This window comes from Artemia franciscana, chromosome 1, assembly GCF_032884065.1.
Source record: "Artemia franciscana chromosome 1, ASM3288406v1, whole genome shotgun sequence".
Classification (NCBI taxonomy): domain Eukaryota; kingdom Metazoa; phylum Arthropoda; class Branchiopoda; order Anostraca; family Artemiidae; genus Artemia; species Artemia franciscana.
The window spans coordinates 30,756,080-30,783,756 of record NC_088863.1 but is presented as its reverse complement, the minus strand read 5'-3'; the positions used below and the strand labels follow the sequence as shown (position 1 = coordinate 30,783,756).

The 27,677-nt window shown below is 36.8% G+C and overlaps 1 protein-coding gene across 3 annotated transcripts in view; it reads left to right on the top strand.

Moving 5' to 3' along the window:
• The window catches only part of LOC136028448 (alpha-sarcoglycan-like), a 72,975-nt gene extending 45,947 nt beyond the window's left edge, over positions 1-27,028 (top strand). For 2 of the 3 annotated variants that reach the window (XM_065706291.1, XM_065706301.1), the window contains 3 exons: positions 6,928-6,984; positions 8,016-8,276; positions 26,179-27,028. In XM_065706291.1, the coding sequence (XP_065562363.1) occupies positions 6,928-6,984; positions 8,016-8,276; positions 26,179-26,254 (394 nt within the window). In that variant the 3' untranslated portion in view covers positions 26,255-27,028. The remainder of the gene's footprint in view (positions 1-6,927; positions 6,985-8,015; positions 8,277-26,178) is intronic. The other variant, XM_065706297.1, reaches the window with a different exon arrangement.
• The last annotated feature ends 649 nt before the right edge of the window (positions 27,029-27,677 follow it).

Genomic DNA, 27,677 nt, shown 5'->3' with positions numbered 1-27,677 from the left:
TGTTATGAAGCTGTTAATTTTGGAAAACTTTGCGAAAAAGAAGTTTTTCAAATAAAAGTAAAAGTCATACTAAACCCAAAATCAGCAGATGCATATAATATTAAAATTCAAACTCAAAATGACCATAAATTACTATTAAAGAATAAATGAAACACAAAACGGACAGAAATAAAAAAAAAAACAATCTTGGCAAAAAAAACATACAACAGGTACTAATATAGATGAATATTAAATCTTAAAACAAGTAAAGCTGAAATTAAATATGCAAATAAAGCTTAAAACGAACAAAAATATTTTGCTATTGACATATAAATGAAACCCAAAACGGGCAGAAATTAAATAAATAATCATTCTAAACAAACATGCAATAGGTAATAGTGTAAATGAATAGATAAATCTTAAAACGCGTGAGAAACTTAAACTGAATATGTAAATCAAGCCTGAACCGAACAAGTATCACCACAAACAAGAGTTTGGGCATTGCCTCCTTCTCTCACTGTAAAAGTCTAAGACCTACTGCGTCATTGGCGCTTATTTGAAAACTATATACGTCTTGAACAGTCTTGGAAAGTACAAATAAATTCAAACTCGAATATTTGGTATATAACGATATTAATTATTGAAAAACGACCAGTTCAAGATGTTTTTTTCCCTATAATTTTTATTTTCTTCTTCAAAGCTGTAATTAGTGGAAAAGAAAATATTTGCATTGCCAATGACGCAGTATCCTTTAGACTTATACAGTTACAGAAGGGGACAGTTTCTACACTCTTGTTTGTAGTGAAACTATATTTGATGTGAACAGTCCTGGAAGAACTAATAATATGAAACTGAATATTTTATATAAATGATATAAATATATTTGTTCGTTTCAAGCTTGATTTGCATATTCAATTTAAGTCTTTGGCATTTTAAGATTTATCTATTCATTGACACTATTACCTATTGTATCTTTGTTGGCTATAATTGTTTATTTAATTTCTGTTCGTTTTGGGTTTTGTTTATGCTTCAATCGCAAAATATTTTTGTCCGTTTTAAGCTTTATTTGCATATTCAATTTAAGCTTTACTCATTTTAAGAATATTAGTACCTGTTCTATGTTTTTTGCTTAGATTCTTTATTTAATTTCTGTTTGTTTTGGGTTTCATTTATTTTTTAACAGTAATTTCTGGTCGTTTTGAATTTGAATTTTAATATTTATTTGTATCTGCTAGTCTTAAGTTTAATATGGCCTTTACTTTTCTTCGAAAAACTTCTTTTTCGGAAAGTTTTCAAAATTAATTTTAGTTCGTTTTTGATCGTAAAAAAGTTTCCAGTTTAAAAAAAATTCCCTATTTCAAAATCAAAGTTTTTTTTTCAAAATCAAACCTTCATCAAAGTAGCAATATCAAAGTAACAAAGTATCAAAGTAAAGAAACCATCAAATTAAACAAACGTATCACAGTAAACAAAGTATCAAAGCAACAATAAGGAACTATCATAATATACAGTCTTGCACCGTAAATGAAAGTTGCCACGTAAATCACTAAATCCGAATATCAAAGTAACAAAGTAACAAGCGAGTTACTATTTGTTTTTGACTCTTAAAAAGTGAAGTAGAACTCTCAATTTCTTATGAAATGAGTCCCTTCTGAGGTTTATACGAGTACCCCTTCTATAATAACTATAAATGTCCCCAAGGCATAACTTATAACGCCTGCATTGGGCTGTGTTGATCTTAGAGTTTTTTTTTTTATCTGATCTTTTAACTATATTTGACAAAATGGCTATCTCCAAATTTTTATCGGATGGGTTTAGGGAAAGAGAGTGTGGGGGAGAGGGGGATAGTTGCCCTCTAATCCATTTTGACTCTTAAAGAAGCCTCCCGGCCCAGGGCATAAGTTACAACCCTTTCCCTGGGTTTCGGGGTAGGATATGTTGACCTCGAAGTTCTTTCATTTGATCCTTGAAATATTTCAAACAAAATTCTAGTCGGTTTCATTTAGGGAAAAGAGGGTGGGGTTAGTGGATATATTCGCTCCCATCACTTTTGATAAATCTTAAAAAGGTAAATAGAAAACTAAACGGTAATGAAAGGTAAATAGAAAGTAAAAAAGTGTAGAAATTCGTATTTATAATCGAATGAGCCCATCCAAAGTTTATACTACCATCGTTCCATAAAACCTTATATCCCCCGGGGCATAATTTACAACACTTTCCCTCAGGTTCTAGTGCACTTTGTTATCCCTGGAGTCTTATATATGATCTTTGGTCTAGTTTGAACAAAATGGCCTATGAAAAATTTGATCGGACGCATTTGGGGAAAAAGGGTTGGCATGGGAGGGGGGGGGGCTATTTGTCATCGGATCAGTTTTGACTCTTACAAAAGGAAATAGAAATTTCAATTTCTAATCATTTGAGTCCCCTCCAAGGCTTATGTGACCACTTGTTTTCATAAAAACTTTATTCGCCTCCAGGGCATAATTTACAACACTTCTCTAGGCCGTGGGAGGGGGTGGGATATGTTGAATCCGAATTTTTTGTTATCTGATCGTTGGACTACTTCAAACAAACTGGCAATCTCAAAATTTTGATCGGATACATTGGAAGAAAATGAGTTTTTGTGTGTGTATGTGAGGGGAGGGGCGTAGATGCGCTCTGATCCTTTTTGACTCTTAAAAAGGTAACTAAAACCTTCAATTTGCAATTAAATGAAACACCTTTTAAGTTTATACGACCTCCCCTTACATAAAAAACCTTATGTGCCTCTGGGGCATAACTTAAACACTTGCCCCCGGGCTCTGGGGGGCTTATGTCGACCCCGGAGTTTTTATTATCTAATGTTTGAACTATTTTTAACAAAATGGCTATGTCACAATTTTATAGGATGGATTTGAGGGAAAGGGTGTATGTGTGTGGGGGGGAGGGGGGCTATTTGCCCATCAATCTCTTTTTTACTCTTTAAAAGTGAACTAGAACTTTCAATTTCAAATCAAATGAGCCCTCTCTGAAGTTTATACGAGTATCCCTTGTATAAAACCATATATGCCCCCAATGCATAACTTACAACGCTTGCCCCTGGGTCCTGGGGGGTTGTGTCAAACTCGGGCATAACTTACAATGCTTGCCTCCAGGCTCGGGGGGGGGGGGAGGGTTGTGTCAACCCTGTAGTTTTTGTTACATAGTCTTTGAACTATTGTTAACAAAATGGTTATCTAAAAATTTTCATTGCATATATTTGGGGGGGATAGAGTTTGGGGGGCTAGTTGTCGTCCGATCATTTTTTACTTTTAAAAATGGCACTAGAACTATCGATTTCCATATGAAGTGCCTCTGGGATAAAATTATAGTAGTAAAACCTAGGAGCCGAATGGCCTTTACTATAGGCAACCCTTTAGTATTGCCTCTGATTCACAGATGTATTTTCAGAACTTTGGAAAACAAATTGAGAATTTCTATAATCAAGTAACATGGTCATTTCATTTTTGCATCTGGAGCATGGAAATAAATTTCTACGTGAAATATCACAAGGCCATCCTTGAGCTACACACTTGAAAACTCCATAAAAATGAGTATTTTGCTGTTTTATTGTGACTGGCAGTTCACCTGTGGCGTTTTTTTTTTTTCTAGCAAAGCCGATGCTATTTCTATTTCTGGAAATGAGAATTTCCCGTAACCTACGTTTGCCTAAATGTTTGATAGGCGATTTTTTTTTACTTTACAACCAATTTTTTGAAAAATACAAGGGGGAAACTTTTCCCTCTGAAAATTTGTTTCCGGGACTCCCATCCTCTCTTACCCACTTCCTAAGCCCAGAAAACCTTTGCGCTGATGCTTCCTTCTGTTTTTATGGCACTTGGTATTAACGAAGTAACATATAGCAATCGCAAATTTTGTCGGTCTGTTGGTCTGTCGATCTGTCTGTCGGTCCCGGTTCTGCTACTTTAAGCACTTCCAGGTAAGCTAGGACGATGAAATTTGGCAGGCGTATCAGGGACCAGACCAGATTAAATTAGAAATAGTTGTTTTCCCGATATGGCCATCTAGGGGGGAGCAGTGGGGGGCCTGTTAACTTACGTTTTACGTTCTGTTTTAACTTACGAACGGTCGATCAGATCTTAATGAAATTTAATGTTTGGAAGGATATCGTGTCTCAGAGCTATTATTTTAAATCCCGACCTGATCTGGTGACATTGGAGGGGGGAGTTGGCAGGGGGAAACCTAAAATCTTGGAAAACACTTAGAGTAGAGGGATCGGGATGAGACTTGGTGGGAAAAATAAGCACAAGTCTTAGATACATGATTGATATAACTGGAACGGATCCGCTCTTTTTGGAGTATTTTGGGGGGGGGGGTTAATTCTGAAAAAATAGAAAAAAATGAGGTATTTTTAACTTACGAAAGGGTGATCGGATCTTAATGAAATTTGATATTTAGAAGGATATCGCGTCTCAAAGCTCTTATTTTAAATCCCGACCGGATCTGTTGACATTGGGAGGGGGGGGACCGGAAATTTTAGAAAATACTTAAAGTGGAGAGATCAGGATAAAACTGGATGGGAAGAATAAAAACCTGTCTAAGATACGTGACTGACATAACCGGACCGGATATGCTCTCTTTGGTGGAGTTGGCAGGGGGGGGGGGGGGTAATTTGGAAAAATGAGGTATTTGTAACTTACGAAAGGGTGACCAGATCTTCATGAAATTTGATATTTAGAAGGATCTTGTGCTTTAAAGCTCTAATTTTAAATTCCGACCAGATTCTTTGACATTGGGAGGAGTTGGAGGGGGAAACCGGAATTCTTGGAAAACGTGAAAATTGGGGTATTTTTATCTTACGAATAGGTCTTAATGAAATTTGATATTTAGAAGCAATTCATGTCTCAGAGCTCTTGTTTCAAATCCCGACCAGATCTTTTGCCATTGGGGGGAGTTAGAGGGGGAAATCTTGGAAAACACTTGGAGTAGTGGAATCGAGATGAAGCTTGGTGGATAGAATAAGCAAATGTCCTTGATACGTGATTGACGTAACCGTACCGGATTCGCTCTCTTTGGGGTAGTTGGGGGGAGGGGTTTAGTGATTTGGCGAGTTTGGTGCTTCTTGACGTGCTAGGATGATGAAAATTGGTAGGCGTGTCAGGGAGCTGCACAAATTGACTTGATAAAGTCGTTTCCCAGATTCGACCATCTGGGGGGCAAAAGGGAGAGGAAAAATTAGAAAAAATTAGGTATTTATAACATAAGAGTGGGTGATCCGATTTTAATGAATTTTTGTGGCACTTGGTATTAACCAAGTGAAATATAGCAATCGCGACTTTTGTCGGTCTGTCTGTCGGTCCCGGTTTTGCTACTTTAGGCACTTCCAGGTAAGCTAGGACGATGAAATTTGGTGGGCGTCTCAGTGACTGGACCAGATTAAATTATGAATAGTCGTTTTCTCGATTTGACCATCTGGGGAGGGGAGCGGGGGGCCCGCTAATTCGGAAAAAGTAGAAAAATTGAAGTATTTTTAACTTAAGACTGGTTGATCAGACCTCAATGAAATTTGATGTTCGGAAAGATATCGTGTCTCAGAGCTGTTATTTTAAATCCCGCCCGGATCTGGTGACATTGAGGGGGGAGTTGGCAGGGGGAAACCTAAAATCTTGGAAAACACTTAGAGTGGAGGGATCGGGATGAAACTTGGTGGGAAAAATAAGCACAAGTCTTAGATACATGATTGACATAACCGGAACGGATCCGCTCTCTTTGGAGTATTGGGGGAGGGGGTTGATTCTGAATAATTAGAAAAAAATGAGGTATTTTTAACTTACGAAAGGGTGATCGGATCTTAATGAAATTTGATATTTAGAAGGATATCGCGTCTCAAAGCTCTTATTTTAAATCCCGACCAAATCTGGTTACATTGGGGGGAGTTTGAGGTGGGGGAACCTAAAATCATAGAAAACGCTTAGATTGGAGGGATCGGGATGAAACTTGGTGGGAAAAATAAGCAGAAGTCTTAGATACGTGATTTACATAATTTGAACGGATCTGCTCTATTGGGGGGGGGGGGTTAATTCTTAAAAATAGAAAAATTGACGTAATTTTCAACTTACGAAGGAGTGATCGGACCTTCATGAAACATCATATTTAGAAGGACCTCGTAACTCAGATCTCTTATTTTAAATCTCAAACGGATCCAGCGTTGTTTGGGGGGGGGGGGTAGTTGGGGGAGGACCGGAAATCTTAGAAAATACTTAAAGCGGAGAGATCAGGATGAAACTGGATGGAAAGAATAAAAACCTGTCTAAGATACGTGACTGACATAAATCCCGACCAGATCTTTTGACATTGTAGGGAGTTGGAGGGGGAAATCTTGGAAAACACTTGGAGTGGAGGAATCGGGATGAAGCTTGGTGGATAGAATAAGCAAATGTTCTTGATACGTGATTGACGTAACCATACTGTATTCGCTCTCTTTGGGGGAGTTGGGGACGGGGTTAAGTGATTTGGCGAGTTTGGTGCTTCTGGACGTGCTAGGACGATGAAAATTGGTATGCGTGTCAGGGAGCTGCACAAATTGACTTGATAAAGTCGTTTTCCCAGATTCGACCATCTGTGGGGCTAAAGGGAGAGGACAAATTAGAAAAAATTAGGTATTTATAACTTACGAGTGGTTGATCGGATCTTAATGAATTTTGATATTTAGAAGGACATCGTGACTCAGAGCTCTTATTTTAAATCCTGACCGTTATTAAACCTCTGATTTTCCTTTTAAATCATTCTGTTGATTCTTAGAATTACGTTAGAATTCATACCATATGAGCTCTTGGTTCTTAGCTCTTCTTGCCTCGTCACAAGTGCCATATGAGCTCTTAGCTCTTGTTATGGTTCCCTGAGCTGTGACAGAGAAAACTGATTCAGTGTAATAATATTAAATTACTAATTGTATGATTTGTTTTACAGGGACATCAAAGAAGGGGAACTATTTGAGAGTTTCTTTGATGAATTTAGCTACCAAAGGTATCAAATAGTTCAACGTTTGTTAGTCTAATAGTACTAACATGTGTAGTTCTTTTATTTAGTTCGTTCCTCAATTACTAACATAAAGCATGATGTTTTAATTATAAAACTTTTCATTCTTGTCTTTTTAGCAAGGAATAAAACCCCCGGCGAAACTTGGAAAACATACATTATTAAGTTTAAATTTTAATCTTGTGAAGAATATGCTTCAGATTGATGTGTTTCTTTGTGTATGTGGTTTGGAGTTATGAGATTGGGCTTTAGTACGTTTAAGTATGAAGCATCTTTTTGCGCTCTTAGCATTAATTGTTTGTTTCGTGGTTGTAATTCTTATTATTGATAATTTCTTTATCAGTGCATTGAGTTAAGCGCTATTAAAGTTCTTCGATGCTAAAGTCTGAAAAGACTTGGAAAATAGAGTTTATTGATTTGGCTTCAGGAATGCAAATATGAGTACTGGCATTAAATTTCTGTGTTTTTTTTGGTCTTGCATGAATTTCGACGAAGTAATTAGATCTTCTTTGTGATCTTCTTTAAAATCGGTTTTCTTTGCACTGAGATAAAGCTAAAAAATCGAAGCCATCTTAGTGAAAAACTATGTTTCTCTTGCCACTAATTTAAATCGTTATAATTTACTAATCTATTTTGTTTTTAAAACTAAAATTTGAAAGATGTTAATTCTTATTGTTCTTTACATTACTGGTAGTTTGTGGGGGATAAACTTTTTTTTTTCCAGAACACTTTGCTGTTACTATAAACTGTCTCAAATTCTACATAAAAACGAAAGGTTTTTTTGATTTTGTAAGATTTATTTTGTACTCGGGTGCAAAAGTAAAGAATTTTGAATTTGCTATTTTGAATGGGTTAGACGTTTTTTGTGCTCCTTTTTGCTCAATAGCGATAAAAATATAGTATGGGATAGGAAGCTTGTTATTCTGACCTTAATCCTCCCCCCCCCGCTCTCAATACTGAACGCCTAAATCCAGTAATGGATATGCTTATACTTGATGTAATGTGTGTATTTCTTCCAGCAAATATCTTCATGACTCTGAAGTGTTGCAAACCACCTCTGTCCATAACAATAACAAGGATGCAGATAGTAGCCATGAATTGTCATCTGTGCCTTCTCGTCATCTGTCATTGCCACTGAATGTTGAAGGTTCAATCAGTCGTAGATCCTCTCCTTTTTGCTTTCGTGAATCATCTAATGACGGGGAACAATCTCCCTATTCGACCCTTTCAAGGAGCGGCAATAGGGGGGCATCTATGACCCCTTATGGAACTCTGGCGAGGTAAATATGATACGTAAATGAAAGTTTTTTTTGCCGATTGCATCTAGCTTATAAAAATTAAATAAATTTAAGCCATGCGAGTGCCTTCAGGACCTATTTTTTGGCTATATGAAAAATATCAAACCTCTATCTGCTTTATCAAGCGTTTACGTTTACTTATTATTAGCCAAAAAATGATAGTTGTGGCCTGTGTTTAATTTGTTTCCGACCCATTGTGAATGCAAATGACAATTGAGTGCAACATAAAAAAAGACAGAAAATGATAAATTAAAGAAAAAAGCTAAATTCAGAACATACAGTCACTATAATAACACAATGCAGGAAACAGTTGATACAACAAAATTCGCAACATAATAAAGTATATAATAGCACAAAAAAATGATAAATTTACCGTTTTTCAGTGGAATGTCCCAAAGGTAAATACTAATCCCACTAGTGTATGATTGTATCGCCTTATTAACCTCCTATTGTGCGTAGGAAAAGTTTACGAGTATTACAAAAGTCTTTTGTTTTAGAACCTTGAGTCACATCGGTTGTCGGCTAACATTCAATATTGTATTTGTAAAAAACGATCCATGCTAGACTTTCTCATTGTGCAGCATTAGGAATCGATTGAGTTCCTGTCCCGTTCGTAGCCTGCCGTTCGTCTCCTTTCCTTTGAGATAGTAAAAACTTTTGATCGCATACGGTATGTGTGCCTTCTGTAAAAAATGGGATTCTACGGTGTTGATGACTGGGTATTTGAGGTACTCGCTGACTTTCTTTGTCAACGCTTATCACGAACTTTTCTTGATGGTTTCAATTCAAAAGAAAAACTGGTGCTATCAGGAGCACACTGAGGAAGTGTACTTGAGCTATCATTGTTCATGGTGTCTATAAGTGACCTAGGGGACAATCTTGCAGTAAACCTCGCCACTTTGCTGATGATCCGACGACAATGCCACAGTAAAGTTGGAATATCACAGCGAACCATATAAAAAACATCAGGCCGGGTCAGAAAAAATTGAAACGTTGGAGTAGGTGTTGCTTTTTAACTTCAATGCATCAAGAGCAAAAGAGCTTCTTATTTCCAAGGCTTGAAATGTGAGACTCATCCTGATTTTATTTTCAAAGGTGAAGTAATAAAAGATTAGATGATTTACGTACTCTCGGAGTCCCCTTTTCTTAAGGTCTCACAGGAGCTGAACATCTTAGCAAAGTGAGATCCTCTTGCTCCAAGGAGCTAGGAGTTATCCTAAGATCAAGAAGTCTTCTTCCTTATGATCTCATCTTGCCTTTTTTCATGTTGTGTATCAAACCAGTTATGGAATATGCAATGCCCTTTCTTTGCCGGTAATCAAAAAGCAATATAACTCTTCCCCAATATGTTCAAAATTGAGCAGGTCGCGCAGCAGCTACTTGATGTCCTGATGTCAAATCCTTGCAGTCGATCCAAGATCGTTTTGACGTTGCAAATCACGTCTCTCTTTTACAAGCAATACTCCTCATAGAGTTATTTGACGGATTGATTTACAATTTGCTGTATTTTCTTCACTTAGTAAATCTAAGACACATATTTGTGAGAAATATAAGGTTTTCTAAAGTAGAAATAAATTTAATAAGAATGGAAAAAGAATTGTTGGCTAGGAAAGTAGTGGAGGGAGGGAAGCATGCTTAGAAGCCTCTGTTCTTGTCATATTTTAATTTAGGGCTCTTTTAAGCTATACAATTTTTTTTTCTTGTATAAAAAAGAGCAACTTGAAAATGTATCATTCTCGTACGTAACCGCTAGTTAGTTTTTTTACTTTTTTCTTTTTTAATAAAAAAAGCATATCTCTGATAGTGCCGTGTAACTATTCTAATCAGTTTTCCCTTTAACTACTTTAATCAGTATTCTGAAAGTATTCTTTTTTCTCTGCCAATCTGTTACCTTTTTCAAATAAAAGCTTTATGAAAGAATAGCTCACTTTGAATAAAATTTTATGTTGAGTAATGGTTACAACTTAAGATGGCGAACTGAAGAGATTCGTTTGTATAAGAATAAAGAATGTGACGTACTGATAAAGAAAACTCATGTGTAATGTGTAAAAAAACATGTGTAAGTGTAAAAATAATAAAGCTAAGTTTAAAAATCTGAATAAAAAATTCGTTGTTGCCTTTTTCTTTTTTTTATGTCAGCCAAAGATCCAACTTGGAAAGACCGGCTTTCCACTAAAGAAGACATAGAGTTTTTCTAGTTTTACTTTTTTTTTTAATTTTAATTCTGCTAATTTTACAAGGTTAGAGTTAAAGAAGCTTAGAACTCTATCTGAAATCCAAATTTTTATAAAGTAAAAAAACTCAATTTGAGCTTGTTTGAATTCTTTTAGTCCTACTGGATAACGGTGCCTTTTCAGTGACTGTAGCTTTTGATTTATATTACTCTGACATAACATTAAAGCATCACGATACGCTTTCCATTAATTTCATTTTTTTTTTTTGCTCAGAATACATAGAAAAGGAACTCTAAAAAAGTAAAAAATTGATGAAAGCTTTCATTTCTTTTTTATCCTGTAGCATTTTCTCCAATGCGAATCAAATATCAACGCTGTGTAATCTCCCAAGCTAGATTGATTTGCGGGAAAAACCCTGAGATAGAAAAAAAAATTAACTTTTTTTGAGTAATCGTACCAGAATTAACTTCGCAAAGGGTGCAGTGCTTTCTGTGAAGTGCAAATGGTGCCCTGGTCCTAAGTGAGTTTAAGGTAGTGGTAGCCCCAATTTTTATGGCACTTGGTACTAACAAAGTGACATATAGCAATCGCAAATTCTGTCGGTCTGTCTGTCTGTCGGTCCCAGTTTTGCTTCTTTAGGCACTTCCAGGTAAGCAAGGACGATGAAATTTGGCAGGTGTATCAGGGACCGGACCAGATTAAATTAGAAATAGTTAGAAATCGTTTTCCCGATTTGACCATCTGGGGGGGGAGTGGGGGGGGAGGGATCGGGATGAAACTTGGTGGGAAAAATCAGCACAAGTCCTAGATACGTGATTGACATAACCGGAACGGATCCGCTCTCTTTTGGGTAGTTGGGGGGGGGGAGGTAATTCTGGAAAATTAAAAAAATGAGGTACTTTTAACTTATGAACGGGTGATCGTATCTCAATGAAATTTGATATTTAGAAAGATATCGCGTCTCAAAGCTCTTATTTTAAATCCCGACCGGATCTGTTGACATTGGGGGGAGTTTGGGGGTGGGAAGACCTAAAATTATGGTAAATACTTAGAGTGGAGGGATCGAGATGAAACTTGGTGGGGAAAATAAACAAAAGCCTTAGATACGCGATTAACATAATTGGAACGGATCTGCTCTATTGGGGGGGGGAGGGTTAGAAAAAATGACGTATTTTTAACTTACAAAGGAGTGATCGGGTATTCATGAAACTTGATATTTAGAAGGACATCGTAACTCAGATCTCTTATTTTAAATCTCAACCGGATTCAGCGTCATTTGGGGAGGGGGGCAGTTGGGGGGGGGAACCGGAAATCTTAGAAAATACTTAAAGAGGAGAGATCAGGATGAAACTAGATGGGAAGAATAAAAACAAGTCTAAGATACGTGACTGACATAACCGGACTGGATCCGCTCTCTTTGGTGGAGTTGGGGGGGTGGGGGGTTAATTCGGAAAAATGAGGTGTTTGTAACTTACGAAAGGGTGACCATATCTTAATGAAATTTGATATTTAGAAGTATCTTGTGCTTTAATTTTTTATTTTAAATTCCGACCAGATCCTGTGAGCTTGAGGGGGAAACCGGAATTCTTGGAAGACGTGAACATTGGGGTATTTTTATCTTACGAATAGGTGATCGGATCTTAATGAAACTTAATATATAGAAGGATCTTATGTCTCAGAGGCTCCATTTTCGACTCGAATTGGATCCAGGGACATAGTGGGCTGGTGGAGGGAAACAAAAATCTTGGAAAACACTTAGAGTGGAGAGATCGGGATGAAACTTGATGGGAAGAATAAGCAAAAGTTCTAGATACGTGATTGACATAATTGGAACGGATCTGTTCTCTTTGGAGGAGCTGGGGGTGTTAATTTGGAAAAATTAGAAAAATTAAGGTATTTTTAACTTAAGAACAGGCGACTGGATCTTAATGAAATTTGATATTTAGAAGGAATTCATGTCTCAGAGCTCTTATTTCAAATCCCGACCAGATCTGTTGACATTGAGGTGAGTTGGAGGGGGAAATCGGAAATCTAGGAAAACGCTTAGAGTGGAGGAATCGGGATGAAGCTTGGTGGATAGAATAAGCAAATGTCGTAGATACGTGATTGACGTAACCGTACTGGTTTCACTCTCTTTGGGGGAGTTGGGGGGAGGGGTTCAGTGCTTTGGCGAGTTTGATGCCTCTGGACTTGCTAGGACGATGAAAAGTGGTAGGCGTGTCAGGGAGCTGCACAAATTGACTTGATAAAGTTGTTTTGCCAGATTCGACCATCTGGGAAGCTAAAGGGAGAGGAAAAATTAGAAAAGATGAGGTATTTATAACTTACAGGTGGGTGATCGGATCTTAATGAATTTTGATATTTTGAAGGACATTGTGTCTCAGAATTCTTGTTTTAAATATCGACCGGCATTAAGCCTCTGATTTTCCTTTTAAATCAATTTATTGATTCTTAGAATTTTGTTAGAGCTCATACCATATGAGCTCTTGGCTCTTAGCTCTTCTTGCCTCATCACAAGTGGCATATGAGCTCTTAGCTCTTGTTTTTTGTGGTAATATCTACTCATTATAATTTTGACTTGATTGTTTATCTCAATTTCTTTTCGTGTTAGGTTTCCTTTATTCATCCATTTTAACACGTGTAATTTTCAAGTTTTACGTAATTGCTCATTTTAATTTCTGTTTTTATTTGTTCAGTCATAGTAACTTCTATTCATGTTAAGTGTGAAATCATATCGACGTTATTTCGCTTTAGGTTTTGATATTGCTCTTTACTTTTAAAAAACACTTTTCGGGAAACTTCATTAAAATTAAATTATCTTTTTTTAAGAAAACTTGTACAGAAAAGAGTAACCTTGAATATTCTTATAACATTTTGTTAATAGTTTTATTCTTGCTTTTTTCTGCCTCCACGATTGAGCAAGGTTAATTAAACCAGCGCGTCATTTTAATATTAGGTCGTCTCAAATCGACAGAACTTCGGCTTCTGTTCCATCCACCTCTGGATGCTAGCTAGATCATTATTATGAACTGTTTCAAACCATGGAACAAGATGTATGTCTATTTCATCTATTAGGGTATGCCTCAATCGATCTAGTGATAGCAGCACTAGGGATGATGCCTAATCTACTAGTGGCCCAGGAACTACCTCCCTAAGGTGGAAGGTCAATCAGATGCTTTGTATGCTGTTGGATTCTCGGAGATATGTTATGTCTCTGCCGTTGTAATTGATGCTAAGAGAGGGAGGGGGTAATAATGAGCTCCCATTGTGACAGTCTTTTTCTATGTAGTATAAAATATTAGATATTCCTACCTATTAACACAGATGTCGAAAAAGCAAGGCATGCCATTATGAGATCCACCAGAAAATCTCTCGGGAAGAAGGAGGGGGCTAGCAAGTCCTACAAGGGGTACTGTTTTCAGTGGCTTCGATTGATAATGTTTCTGTTTTCCTAAACAATTTTCTTTTTAATTTATCTAAACACGTGTACAATGTAACGTATTTAAGCATCAGTGAACCCTATTGTAGAGGATGCAATGGCTTCAGCTGCGTAAAAGATCAAAATTCATGCTGAGTTTCCATTTACATGAACACCAAAACCCCTTTCCGTCCACTCCATATTTAGGACCTATTCACAAAAACTACTGTTCATCGAAAATTGTAATTGTTAAGCAGAAAAACTGAAAAGTCGGGACGCTACCAATCAGTTTACAATTATTAATATATACCATTTATCAGCAAGAAATTGAAGGACTATGGGGCTGATACCCCACATCAGATCTTGGATAGGCCTAAGCATGATACAGAAAGCGATCAGAAATTAGATAAAGAAAAACAAGTTTTTTTTTCAGCTGAAAGTAAGGAGCAACATTAAAACTTAAAACGAGTAGAAATTACTCCTTATATGAGGGGTCTTATCCACTCCTCCTCGCTGTTTACACTTGAGTTTGACTTCTTTAACAAACATTTAACAAATTTAAATTTAACAATTTAATTTAACAAAAAACATTAAATTTAACAAAAAACATTTAAACATTTAACAATTTAACAAACATTTTGAAAACATTATAGAATTTTTAAGCAACAAGCGAGATTGAGAAAGAGGCAGTCGTGCTCATATATGGAATACTTTCTGTTCATTGAAAGTTTTAATGTTGCTCCTCACTTTCGTCTGAAAAGGTTTTTTTTTATCCTTTTCAGAAATATGAGTAAGTAAACCAGTCGAAAAAGGAAAAAAAAACTATTCCTTTTGTTAATACCATTTGAAATGGTAGTTTCCTGTTTGAAAATGAGACGGGGTTCCAACTAGGAACTCTTTTGCTCAGGCAGAGTTGCTATTCAGTCTCTGACCTGTTAAGACCAATTCATTCTCTTAAAAGGATTAATGCCCAATTTTTGAACTAGCGTGGAAAAAGGATTATACTCTGAATCAATTAGGGACAAAATTTATTCTGTTGTAGCAAAATATTACCTGAATGAATACGACCGGCTAACAGTAGCCTAACGGGCGTCCGCACCTGCCTTGATGTATTTTTTGTTCATTTATTAACCAAGATTGATTGGAATGTTAAAAGTTGTAGTGGATTTTCTATGACAAATTGAAAAAAAAAGGAAAAGGAAAATTGAAGCTTTTATAACAGTAGTGCTGGACTGAGATTGGTTAAAGCTGTTTGCCGTTGTTATGTTTAAAGCTTAGATGAAGCTTTTTAAGGTAGGCGATTTTCAATTTTTGGTTCCCCTTCACCCCTTTTTGGTGCTGTATTTAGTGTTAAGAATGGTTGGAAAAAGGAAGAAGGTCAAACGGGGAGAAGAAGCTATGGCGATTTTATCGGCATCAGATAATTCAATTTTTAATGACTCCAGCTCATTCGATTCAAGAAGAGTAGAAGATATTTCACTGAGGTCGTTAGCTGACAATATATGCACAATTCAGTCAAATACTGAAATTCTGGATGATTTATCTGGATCAGTTAGGTCCATTGAATCCCGATTATCACACCTTGAAATCGACCCACCACTTTTGTGTATACGTCAGTTTCCTAACACTGAGCCTCTAAAAGTGACTGTTGACAAAGTAAATAAGGATTTTATGGATTCAGTTTTGGCGCATATCCTTCATAGACTTGGTATTCATAGGTGTGGATTTGGAAGTTCTATGGAAAAGTGAAATTTTTTCCTTTTTTTCAGTTATTTTCTGTATTTGATTTGTTTGAAGATTTGGTTGGACGCGCGAAGGGATAATTTGAATGAAATGAAGGGTAGTAACAAAATTACGAGTGAAGAAAGTTTTTTGTGTGCTTTTTTCTTTTTTGTTCATTTAGTTGTAGTTTGGAGAGAGTGTTTGCTTGGTTGTTGCATTTTGGTACTTAGTGTCTATGGATTCCCTTGTTGTTTTTTCTTTCGTATTTCATGTTGAACTATCTGTGAGTTTTAGAATTTTTATTTTCAGTGGGAGAGGTGTGGGGGGGGTACTCCTTGGCGTGAGGTCAATGCACGATAATGGTTAATCAAGTTCCTGGGATCCCTGCATCTAGACTGGAAGAATTTGAAAGATAATCAGCCCTCTTTAGTAATGTATCCCAAACGCCCCTAGCCCATGATAATAATGAAATTTTAAACTCTATTTTAGTGCCCCCAAATAAATGTTTGTTTTCTCATGAAATAGCTCATAAAAACCAAAATATGAGGAGAATATCTTTTTGAAACTGTCGTGGTTGGAGGAGTGGGCAAGGTGCAACGGAATTTTTTTTATTTGAATCTGTTACGGATATTCTTGGGGTTTGTGGAACACTTTTAGATGAAAACTTGGCAAATAAAATTAATATTAGCGATTTCCAATTCTTTCACGTAAGCAGAAATAAAAAAAAAGCAAGGTGGTTTAGCACCCTTACTGGTTAAGCACTGGTTAGCACCCTTAGCACCGTTACATGCACCCTTACTGGTTCATGTTGACAATCGCATATATGCTCTAGTGAACGTCTAAAAGAGAGGGAAAAACCCTATTCGTTAAAAACCAAATCATATGAATGTCCAAAAGAGAGGAAGACAACCCAATTCTTTAAACCTAATCCTTATCTCTTATTAGATAAAGAAATGTTTTAGCAGTTGTTGGAATAAAAGACTCAGACTTCTATAAACTTGCAAATGAAAATGGTACCCTCAAGCAGCTTTACCCATGTAATCAGTTTGTTATTTTTAAAGAAAAGGTACTTCCTATAGATGAGATTGATTTTCAAGAAGTTTAGCTGAGAGAAGCAACTGTAGCTAATTCGGGAAACGATGGACAAATTACGCTTTCATTGCAAAAGGAAGTGTTCTACAAACAAATGCAGTTGTAAAAACATGGACCTTTTGTGTAATAATATGAAAAAAACTTCATTTTCTTAAAGAGTTAAAGAGGCTGCGTCCCAAAGTCGAACCTTAAAACGTACAGGAATTAGAGGAGGCAGTTGGGGGGCTGCCGCCCCCCAAACCCCCCGCTTTTAAAGACTCTTTTGTACAGGTTTTTTGTTGTGGGGGGCTGCCGCCCCCCTAACCCCCCGCTCTTGGCTTCGGAAAGGCCCTCTTTTAATTAACAAAGAATACAAAACAGGCTTTTGTTTGCTACCCTACCCCCGCCCCCAGCTCTTCGCTTGTGTGCTCTGTGTCTGGGAAACAGTTTCAATAATTATGTTAAAATGTAAATGGAGTGGTCAACTTCATTGTTACTAATTACTAGTTTAGGCGCAATGGTTCTCCTGTCCTCTTGTGTTTAACATTTTTCGAAGTTATTCCATTATTCATTCATTCCAATTTTTGTTAATTAAAAGAGGGCCTTTCCGAAGCTAAGAGCGGGGGGTTAGGGGGGCGGCAGCCCCCCACAACAAAAAACCTGTACAAAAGAGTCTATAAAAGCGGAGGGTTTGGGGGGCGGCAGCCCCCCAACTGCCTCTCCTAATTCCTGTACGTTTTAAGGTTCGACTTTGGGACTATGCATCGGCACTGTTTCTGTTTTCTGTTTCTGTTTCTGTTTTTTCTTGCCTGTTTCTGCCTGTTTCTGTTTCTGTTTTTACAGAAAACAGAAACAGGCTACCTGTTTTTGTTTTACCTGTTTCTGTTTCTGTTCTGTTTTTTTTTCATCTGTTTTTTTCCGTTTCTGTTTTTTTTATCTGTTTTCTGTTTTTTTTCTGTTTTTTTTTTCAAATGCCACGCTATCTAGCGGGCATGATACCGAAACGCATGATACCTACCCGTACCTACCGTACCGAAACGCACATCTAGCGGGCATGATACCATGATACCGTTGATTTTTGAATTTAAACAAAAAGGGAATAGTTGTGGGAAAAGTCAAAGTCATGGCTAATTGTAGAAAAAAGCTAAGACAGATTGTCCAATTAAGTGGGCAACCCAGTCAAGGTTAATTTTACCCCTTTGATTGCTGTTGTGACTGTCTCCCATTTATGCTACACCTCTCCGTGTATGCATGTCCCTTGACAATGCCGAAATAGAGTCAACCCGTTGACTACGGGTTGACTACTTGAAAATTTTCCTCTCATGCATGTCACTCCACAATGCTCAACTAGAGTCAACCTCTCATGCTAATTCACGGCGGGGTAAATCTGAGCGAAAGAGAGAGATAGAGAAAGAGAGAGAAGCTTGAACGCTATACAGTGGACATGGGCTAGATGGGAACCCCATATGACAATGTCTCTACTGTTGGTATATGTGTAGCGGATGGCTATTACCGCTTGAGCAACGGTCTAACCATTGACGGCTTTAAGGGTTCGTGCTTTAAGCGGCAAACATGGGCTCAATGAAATCCCACATAAAAGAGGAATATAGCGTTGGTATTTACTTAGAGCAATGGGTTACCGCTAGAACAGCGGTCCAACAAGCATCCGTACTTTAAGCAGTGAACCTAGACACCTTGGTATGTGTGTAGCGGAGGGTTATTACCACTTGAGCAATGGTCTAACCATAGAGCGTTATAGAGCGTTGGTATTTGCTTAGAGCAATGGGCTACCGCTATAGCGACGGTTTAAATAGCCTCTAACTTAAGCGGTGGACATAAGCTAGATGGGATGACTCTGTGTCTGTCTGGTATATATTAGCAAGCAGCGGTCTAAGTAGCCTCGGCTTGAAAGCATCCGTGCTTTAAGCGGTGAATATAGTGTTGGTATATGCTTTGAGCAATGGTTTACCGCTAAAGCAACGGTCTAAGAGCAACTAGGGTAAATTGTCAATTATAAATGACATTTAAGCTTGAAAGGAATATAGCGTTGGTATCACCCGATTGGACACATTTTATGACAAATTTCGCCCCCCCCCCTAAAAATACGCTAGTGTGTTGAATTACACGAAGTTGCTCATCTTTTGTATGTGACTACAAGGATTTAACAAGAAGATGTTTTCTTTCCTATTAGAAATAGAAGAAGTAAGGAAAAAACAGGAAAAACAGCTGTTAAAACAGCTGTTTTTTTTAAAAAACAGCTGTTTTCTGTTTTTTCGAAAAACAGAATAGATTACAGAAACAGGTCACCTGTTTTTGTTTGACCTGTTTCTGTTTCTGTTCTGTTTTTTTTCTAACTGTTTTTTTCTGTTTCTGTTTTTCTCAAAAACAGAAACAGTGCCGATGCTTATTTGGGACGCAGCCTCTTTAACTCTTTAAGAAAACGAAGTTTTTTTCATATTATTTCTGTACGTTTTTCTACAATCCATGGTGGATGTAATTTAATAATTCCTGTACTCCTCGTACAGGAATTAGGACTGCCTCTCCTAATTCCTGTACGTTTTAAGGTTCGACTTTGGGACGCAGCCTCTTTAACTCTTTAAGAAAACGAAGTCTTTTTCATATTTTGTGACAAAAAACCGCCCGATAAGGGACTTGAACCCTTGACCTTAGGAATAAAAGTCCCACGCTCTACCGACTGAGCTAACCGGACATGTTTGAAGTCGAAATACCTGCGTGTGTATAAATATAACTTTTAAATAACTTTTAAGAATTTCAAAAATTAACATGGGCTCTTATGGGGAAATGGGTTTTTCTAAGCTAGAAAATCGGGGGGTTAAGATTTTCCGACGAAACTTTCCAGGAAAATTACTCGGAGAATTCCGCGTCGAATGAGTCTTCGTACACCCAGATCCGATGTCGGCTGTGACCTGTAGACGTGGCAGAAAAAAAACAAAAGGAGAATATGAACATTAAGTGGCTATGCGTGGTTTCTGGAAAACAGGGAAGGAGTTATCGGATCGAGCTGAAATTTCGCGGATAAGCTCCTGGGCCCTAGGGGACCTTAACTTGTGTATTTCAGCCCGATCGGACAACGTTAAAGGGGGGGGTGGGGTTGGGTGGTCGAAACTTTCGGCCAGATTTTCCCCATGAAGGAAAAGTCGGAGGGGGATGAAATTTGGCAGGTTTCTTAGTTGGAGCTCGGGCTACGAAATGCATCTCTCCCCATCCCTCTGCGACCACTGGAACCGAAGATCGCTTAACATTGTCGTGGTTCGCCTCTTTAAAGAGGCACGAGTGTGCCTCCTTGATTCAAAATGTCATAATATTTTCAGTTGTTGCAATGAATAAGATATGAATCGCATAATTTAATAGGCTTCACATTCTTTCAATATTTTTTCATGTCAGGTGCTCTAGTTATATTGCAATCAGATAGGGTAGAGAATTCAATAATCAAGTTACGTCCCAAATTGGCCTAATGTGAATTTTTTTATTGCTATTATTTTCTTTCTTCATTAAAAACGTAATGTGTGTTTTAAGTTCTTAGTCCTTTCTCCCAGAAATAGCGGCGAAAAATGTATAGCTACTGAATTACGGAGAAGAAAATATAAATCTCGGGAATGCTCAACATTCGCCATTTGTGCATGGTGAAAGTTGACATTGCCCGATAAAAGCCACAAATAAGGATAGTCAACAAATATTTCGGACATATATTTTGGACATACACCAAGCGACTATGTTTTTGTTGACTACTAAATTCCGGAGAAGAAAATATAACTCTCGGCAATGCTCAACATTCGCCATTTGTGTAAGGTGAATGTTGACATTCTCCGATAAAAGCCAGAAATAAGGATAGTTAACAAATATTTCAAACATATGTTTCGAACATACTCCAAGCGACTATGTTTTTGTTGACATTCACCGGTGAATGTCGACATTCAACGGACTTCTGACATTTACGATAACATATATATTTCCTCGTAAAAGGTAGTTTAAGATGTGTCCATCAAATTTGGTTAAAGCACCCTCACGATAACAATAAACAGGCACCTACACGGACGTATTGACGCATGCGTATTAGGGCGTTTACGTAATTTTTTTTTATGATGTATGATTTTTTACTTATTTCTCTCTCTTGGGTATCGTTCTTTGGGGCTGAGCTCTTCGGGTATTATTGTAATTTGTCAATGTGATCATCTATATGTAAAGTTTGTGGTGCCAAAGAGGAAATGTGACATGTTTAGTTACCATGATTTTACTGTAGCAGTGTACGTAACTCACCACCCCCTAGGGCAAATTAGTATTTTCTTTCCCTCAAAAAAAAAAAAAAAATACCAAAGTTCAAAAGTTACTATTTGTTTCAATAATTTCCTTTATATCGTCATTATTTTTTGTCAATTGTTCCCTGTTTTTGGAAATTGTCGAGTAAGTGTCCTATATGTCTTTAGCTTGGATGTATGAGTAGTTTCTGTGTCAAATTTGCCTTGATGAAACTGCTTTTTTGTCCTCAAAACAAGCGCTTGTCTCAAGAGTATTATTAACCATAACTATCCAGTAATCAGCTTTTTTCGTTTGGAATCCTTGTATTTTTACAATATATATTGTTAGAAAAGCTCGGTTCTTTGAATTTTGTCTCCTTCCCTGTCTTGCTTTGGTTCGTCGGTCCATTAGGATTTAACTATGCGGGTAATCCGTATTGAAAAAAGCTGAATCAGTGTTGATTCAAAGTTCAATGTGCAAATATCTTGATTAAATTCGATATATTGTTTCGCATTAAATCATTACCTAACAGCATACTTTCAGTAAGGATATAGTTGGCAGTATTAAGTAAAACTTGTCTGACTGGTTTGATCGATAAACAGATAAGCTAATAAAGGGCTTAACTTGAGGTTTGATTGACAATCTTCAAGGAAATAGAGGGATAGAAAAAACAAACAAAAAAAGCTGTGCCTAAAGTGAGTTTTCGGTCTGGTGGCTTTGACCAAGGCAATTTGGAAAATGAAAGAAGTTGATCTTGCGTTCGCACGTTTCCATAGATTTGCCTGGTTGCCGGTTCGAATATTAAGTGGATTGACGCCTGGTGTATTCGTGTATGGTGATAGAAAAAGCGCTAGTGTTTTGGCAGAGAACATGATGGATTTCGAAACGAATAAAACGGCTTGACTTGCAAACAAACATCAGTCTATAAAACGTAGTATGACAGATCTTGATAAAAATCCGGATTGTTACAAACAGACTGCGGTAACTCTCGGTTCACAACCTAAAAACAGTTGAAATGGAAGCTCTTAGAAGCGAGATACAATCTACGAGCAACTCAGTCAGCAGTTTAGTCAAAAGTAACATCGTAAAAGAACTTTTGAAAGTAAAGCTAACTCAGACTGAACCTGAAAATATTACTCAGACTGTTTACTCATCGGTTATGCACGAAGTTAAGGTTGTTCTGAATAAAGTAATTTGTCATGTTGGTGCTCTTAGGGAAAAGAAAAAGATTCCTACATAGAAGAATTGCAAAAAGTACAGGAGAAAATGGGTATAATCGAACAAAATAATGAATCTACGTCTGTCATCATCTATAACTTACCTGGGCTAGGAGTGAACAACCAGACCTCAAACCAAACTCAAACTGAGTGTGTTTTAAGTCCTGCTACGAGGTAGCTTGGGTTCAAATAGGAAAATCTGATATCGCCGATGTTAAGATTCGTGGTAAGTCGAATGGTGATCATATTCCTCCGGTTGAAGTAACCTTCAAAATCCCCTTACTTGCCAGGGAAATAATAAAAAAAAAAACGCTCAAAACTTTGCGGCACGCGTACTTTCGTAACAGAAAGTTTAACAAAGCGACATCAAGTAATTCTACAGGCCTCAAAAAATGTTGCTAGTTCCAAATTTCTCAAAAGGTTATGCTAGTTTGAGATTTGGCACAAGCGCTATCGCTACTCCGATCATTTGTGGTTCCTGACGGCAACATAATAGGATAAAGGTGCTGTTCATAGTGCTGGCTTAAAATTAAAAATGGATAGACTTGAGAAACTAGAGTCGCAGTTTCTTCACCTATCGAGTTTGAGCATTCCCAGTCTGTGTAAGGAGGTGCATGATAAAAATGGACATTTATACTTAAGTGCTAAATCCCAAGAATTATTTAAGTGAAATCCAGTGATATCCGCGTTTCAAAATTGCCCAATACGCTAACGATTACCAAATACAATGTTCAGAGGCTAGAAATTGTTATGGACAGTCTTGTACAACGCTAATCGAGCAAATTTTTCTCTCATAGTAGGCCTGACGGAGACTTTTATAACCAATCTCCTATATCTCCTATGTCTTTTTTTGAAATTCAAGGGCATCCTTTCGCTTCCCATAATCGTGATAGCATACGAAAAGGTGGCTTAGGCGCTTATGTACAAAGTGATTTTTCTGTGTCGATATTAGATGATGTCTCTTTTTGGCGTGAAGGGCTACTTGAATCTCTTGTATTGCGATTGTGCAAAGATGGTGGAGAGATATTACATGCAGTTGTACAAAGACCTCTAAGTTCCCCAGCAGCAGAGTCGTTAGCATCTCTAGAAAATTTATGTAATAAATTGGGATGCTTTAGGGTGCCATCTGTCGTAGTGGGAGATTTCAACTTTAATTCACTTGAATTGAGTAACGTTAAGAATTTAGAATTTCTGACTGCTATGTTATCAGCTGATTTCTTACCTTCGATTACTTCCCCAACCAGTGTAACTTCGTTTAGTGCTACTCAAATCAACAATATATTTTTGCCTCAAATATGGTATGAGCGATTGAAATTTTCGGGAGCTCTTGTTTCTCCAGGTTCTGATCATTTTCAAACACCAAAAACAAGAAGAACAATAGGGAATTTCTCAAGACAGTGGGAAACAGATTAGAATGAATATTTGGGCCCTATGTCCAAGGGCCGTCCTCAGCAATGCAAATAAGAAAAAAAACGTACTAGAGGATAAAATAAAGAGGATAGAGGATAAAAAAATCCTCTCGAAAACGTCTGTACACTTCCCAGTAACCATTACTATATGTAAACACAGGTCAAAGTTTGTAACTTGCAGCCCCTCCCACGGGGACTGCGGGGGAGTAAGTCGTCCCCAAAGACATAGTTATTAGGTTATTCGACTATGGTGAATAAAATGGCTATCTCAGAATTTTGATCCGGTGACTTTGGGAAAAAAATGAGCGTGGGAGGGGGCCTAGAAGCCCTCCAATTTTTTGGTCACATAAAAAGGGCACTAGAACTTTTAATTTCCGTTATAATGAACCCTTTAGCGACATTCTAGGACCATTGCGTCGATACGATCACCCCTGGGGGAAAGAAACAAACAAATAAACACGCATCCGTGATTTGTCTTCTGGCAAAAAATTCAAAATTCCACATTTTTGTAGATAGGGGCTTGAAACTTGTACAATAGGGTTTTCTGATACGCTGAATCTGATGGTGTGATTTTCGTTAAGATCGTATGATGAAACTTAACATCCCCTTTTAGGGGATGTTTCCCCCTATTTTCTAAAATGAGGCAAATTTTCTCAGGCTCGTAACTTTTGATGAGTAAAACTAATTTTGATGAAACTTATCTATTTAAAATCAGCATTAAAATGTGATTCTTTTGATGTAACTATTGGTATCAAAATTCCATTTTTTAGAGTTTCGGTTACTGTTGAGCCGGGTCGCTCCTGTAACGAACTGTTTGATTACCACGAACTGTTTGATCAGGCAAATCTCCTCAGGCCCTGAGCTTTTGGTGGGTAGCTTTAAACTTTATGGATTTTATAAATTTGGAATCGACATAAAAGACTAATTTTTTTGATGTACTAATTGTTATCAAAATTCATTTTTTTTTAGAGTTTTGGTTACTATGAGCCCAGTCTGATCCTTACTTACAGTTGTACAAGCAGTTTGATAGTCTGACGCTACCTCCCTCTATCTTTTTCGCTCAGTACAGGTGGTACTAGCCCGGCCCTTAGGTCTTTGCCAATGATAAACTCGGGTCTTTAAGCCTCAAAAATATAGCTTGGCATCACCTCCCTCCACTTGCTGCGCTCGTTAAGGTCGGGAGATAGGTCCTTTGGCCGTAGTATGTTGATGAAATGCTTTTTTTGGTCAAAGTTGAATAATTTTGGTAAACATTTTCACTGCAACCCATCTTATGCCCAAATCGTTGGTAAAATTCCAATGACAGGAATAGATCAATATGTTTAAATCCTCAGCAACTTCTCTACCAGTGATTTGAGGACTGAACAATGCTATTTTCGTCATTTCATCAATGTCATTATTTGTTGTTCACGTGTTGTTCATTGATGATCTTTTGTTCACGTGCTTGGGTGTCTGGAATGCTCCTCAGTATTCAGATCATCTCTGTCCCCTGAGAACATTTTGTACCACCGACAAACGTTGCTTCAGTCCAAGGTAGATTCACTATATGCCGCAGTCAATATTTGGTATGCCTCCACGCACAAGTACCAACATAAAACTACAAAAATATCGAAAATTGAATATATGTATCCAGCAGGAATTCCAAATTCATTGTACTTTTTGAACAGACCTGTTGAATATTATTGTTAGCTAAATAGTTAGCTATAGCATTTAATCAGTATTAAATAAGTAATAAAGTATTTAATTTCCTTTAATAAAGATTGAAATGATACAATTTGATAAGAATTAATAATAATAAAATAATTAAACTAGTCATGTAATTAAAGTTTCTGTGACTAAGCTTTTACTGTCATAAATTTAGATGATTGCTCTCTAATAATATTCATTATCACATTATTGATTACTGTCTAACTGATAAGTGCGTCATTTATTATTGTCTTGCTATTTGACACACCCCCAAAAATAGAAACTGCCGTGGTAAATAGTAAAAATAATAACTTATTTTTAACCCACTATAAACAACAAGGAAAAGCGGGTTAAAGAAACATAAAAAGAAAAGATATCAAAATAAAAAAAACAGTAAATTAGAACAAAAACATTGGATAAGACCATTGAATAGCCAAAACTTTGGAAGAGCAAACCCTACGGTTCCCAGTGACATGACAAGTTTTGCCACTATACACACTGATGCGATAAAATGAAGCATATTCACTCGATTCCACCGTATCAATTGAAAAATAATAAAGGCACTTTATTTGAAAGCCACAGGCCTGTTTTAGTTTGGGTGTCCAAAAAACATTACAATCATTTTGTCCCCAAACAACATGAGATAAAATATTGATGATAAAAATTGTATTAGAGTTGAGAGCAAAAACAAGAAAGTGTTGTTTTTTGTTTATGTTTTTTTTTCCTGATCAATCAGTATCTTTATATTAATGTATTTGAAAGTCGGTTTGATTAGGCAGCCTTCCCTCTGAAGATAGTAAATTACCTTATGCAAGTTTTCTGCGCTTATCGGTTTGTTCTTTCCCTTGTCTTGCTCAAGTACATTTCCCGTGTACATATTTTGCTGTCTTATTTCTCACTGAAAGATATCTATTGTATTTATTTTTATAGGCAGTTGGAAGCTAGAGCTTCGACACTTAATCGACCAGAACCCCCTCCTTATGGGTCTCTTCGAGCCAACCAGTGAAACTTTACATGTCGGTGCCTACTCAGTGAAAGCAAAAGCGCTGTAATTCACGCCAGGCGATTCATCACATGCTACAATTTGTGTGTTTTATTGTTACTGTTTTAATAGCCCGATTTGTTGATAAGATCCAAGACCTTATGTAGATTGGACTCTATAGATTAAATTCTATCTACTTGATGATAACTGGTAGTCACAATTAGCAGATGCCAAAAATATGTTTCAAGTCAGAGCTAGAAATGACTAAAATTATAGTAGTCAAAACAAATGTTACAAGATAAAATAGAATAGCAATAAAAATTAAATTGTTAAACATTGAAAGGAATTAAATAATTATCTCTAGAAAATCGATCGATATTTTTAAATTCTTAAATTAAATTTATACATCTATGAAATAAAAAGGGTGAAACATGTAATAAAAATAAGGATATGAAACAAAATACTATGTTGGTGACGAATCAGGTTTTAAACTTTCTGCAAAAAAAAAGAAAAAATACATAATGGTCGTGAATATCTTGAAATAGTTTGATTAAATGCGATGTCAGGTGTCAAGCTCTTTTTGATTGGCAGAACTGGCGGGAAAAAACAATATTCTGAATTTTAGTTAGATTTACATCAACTCAGCTGATGTCCTGTGGTGGCGCAGTGGATTTGACCTTAGCTTGGTAATACGGGACCCAGAGATCGAATCACGCTGCAGGAATGCACTGCAGGGCCGACGCAGGGACCTTAGTAGTCAAGAAGCGTCGTTAATTCTTAAATAAATAATAAATAACTCAGCTGATATTTGGTTTGTTTTACAAGTTGTAGGTTTGATATTTCGATCATCTCTTAAGGGCAAACAAAATCCCAGATCTCTGCTCGGGAAACCAAAATAGCAGGAGACAACTAAAACAAATCATATCTATGGCTATGTCTTTCTGTTAGCTAGAGGCGATCTTACCAATTTTTTAATCGAAAAGGTCTCATTTTTATCTTGTCTCGTAAAATCAAAGTTCAATTTATAGTCATCTATATCCTTTGAATGTTGCTATGAAGCTTTTTCTTAAGTGTTAGCTTTTTTTTTAATAAAAATAAAATAACTCTTATATTTTTCAGCTACTACCTGGGTTGCAGTCTCAGCTATTCCTTTTTACTCGTCATTTATTTTTCTTATCACAATCAAACCTACCAGTGGCGCAAAGAAACGACCATGGTTGATCTGAATAATTTTTTTCATCACTTTTCACTGAGAGTATTAGCATATATCTTCTCTTTGTTCTTCTTAAATCGAGTTTCTGCAGCGACCTATTGGCAATTTGTTCTACTGTTCTTTCAAATTTTGTTTATTTTACTTTAACCCCAATCTTCAGTTGCATTTAAAAAGGCTATTTATTTGCTTGTAATTTTATATCTCGTGTATATTTCGTACACATTTTTCATTTGT